Genomic DNA, 1,166 nt, shown 5'->3' with positions numbered 1-1,166 from the left:
TCACACACACACACACACACACACACACACACAAACACACACACACACACACACACACTCCCCCCACGCTTGTTTCGGTACCCACGTGTTGTTTGATATCTTCATTTATTCTTTTCTGTCTCTTCTCTAGATGTTTCTGCTAGTGATGTTTCTTCTTGTAACGTTTCTTCTAGCGCTCTTAAAAAAAATAAATTCTTCTCGAGATGTTTCTTCCGATAATGTTTCCTTCTTCTTGTCGTTTTTCTTACCTCATCTACAGGCATGGTACTGAACCAAGTCTCGCCAGAGCCGAAGAACTTGAGAAAGCCAGTGAAGAAGACGAGGGTCAGCAGATTTGGGGGTGTCAGCCTGACAGGAGAAACAAGAGTTTAGAGGTTAACCCTATCCGTACGTCGTACTTTACTATCGTATCCATACGACGTGGGGAACTCTGTGCCACCACTTTCCAAAGAGGAAATTTACTCGTTAATCCGATTCGTGCGCTTTGCATAGCAGTCTGTCAAAAATGATTTTTTGGGAAAAATACTGAACGTTTCAAAGAGATCTTCGTACTAGTAGTATTCTAACATGTGAAAAATACAATCCCGGAGGTACAAAATGACCCCAGAACGTATGGATAGGGTTAAATTAATGTTAGAGATCCTAAGGTCAGGGGTGAGGGTGAAGGTTGGAGTAATGAAAGGATTTTTGTTTTATCAGAGTTAACTTCCACCGCCACCTGCCCTTTACACACGGACACAAAAAAAAAAAAACAACAAAGAAACAAATGATCAAGGAGCAAAACTTGTTTTACAAAAGTAAGCAGAAAACAATAATAACAACCTCTAACCTGAAAAAAGAAACAAAAACACTTGAATAAAATTAAATATTATGTAGATATGTAGACTACAAAAAAACCCAATAACAAATAGAAAAGGACCCCCACAAAAATAAGGACAAACAAAATTAAAAAAAAAAAAAACTGAGAAAAACAAAACAAACAAAAACTAAGCGAAAACAAATTACAAAACAGAAAAATGGTGGAAAAAAAAACAGACAAAAAAAAAAAGAAAAGAAAAAAAGAATGCAGAAAAGTATAAATTACACAAACAGGTACACACGTTCTGTCCAACGAAAAAATTGTAATAACTATCACAACTAAATGCTTCAACCCATCCCAAACCCAG

At 36.7% G+C, this 1,166-nt stretch overlaps 1 protein-coding gene across 1 annotated transcript in view; it reads right to left on the bottom strand.

Annotated features, from left to right (window-relative positions):
* LOC101845490 (O-acyltransferase like protein) overlaps positions 1-1,166 on the bottom strand; it is a gene marked incomplete in the record, with an annotated part of 38,690 nt that overhangs the window by 21,850 nt on the left and 15,674 nt on the right. The window contains 1 exon segment of the mRNA XM_013087016.2: positions 249-348. Within this exon segment, the coding sequence (XP_012942470.2) occupies positions 249-348 (100 nt within the window).

This window comes from Aplysia californica, unplaced genomic scaffold (genome assembly GCF_000002075.1).
Source record: "Aplysia californica isolate F4 #8 unplaced genomic scaffold, AplCal3.0 scaffold00533, whole genome shotgun sequence".
Classification (NCBI taxonomy): Eukaryota; Metazoa; Mollusca; class Gastropoda; order Aplysiida; family Aplysiidae; genus Aplysia; species Aplysia californica.
Note: the sequence above shows the minus strand (reverse complement) of the source record. Positions and strands in the feature narration are given on the sequence as shown.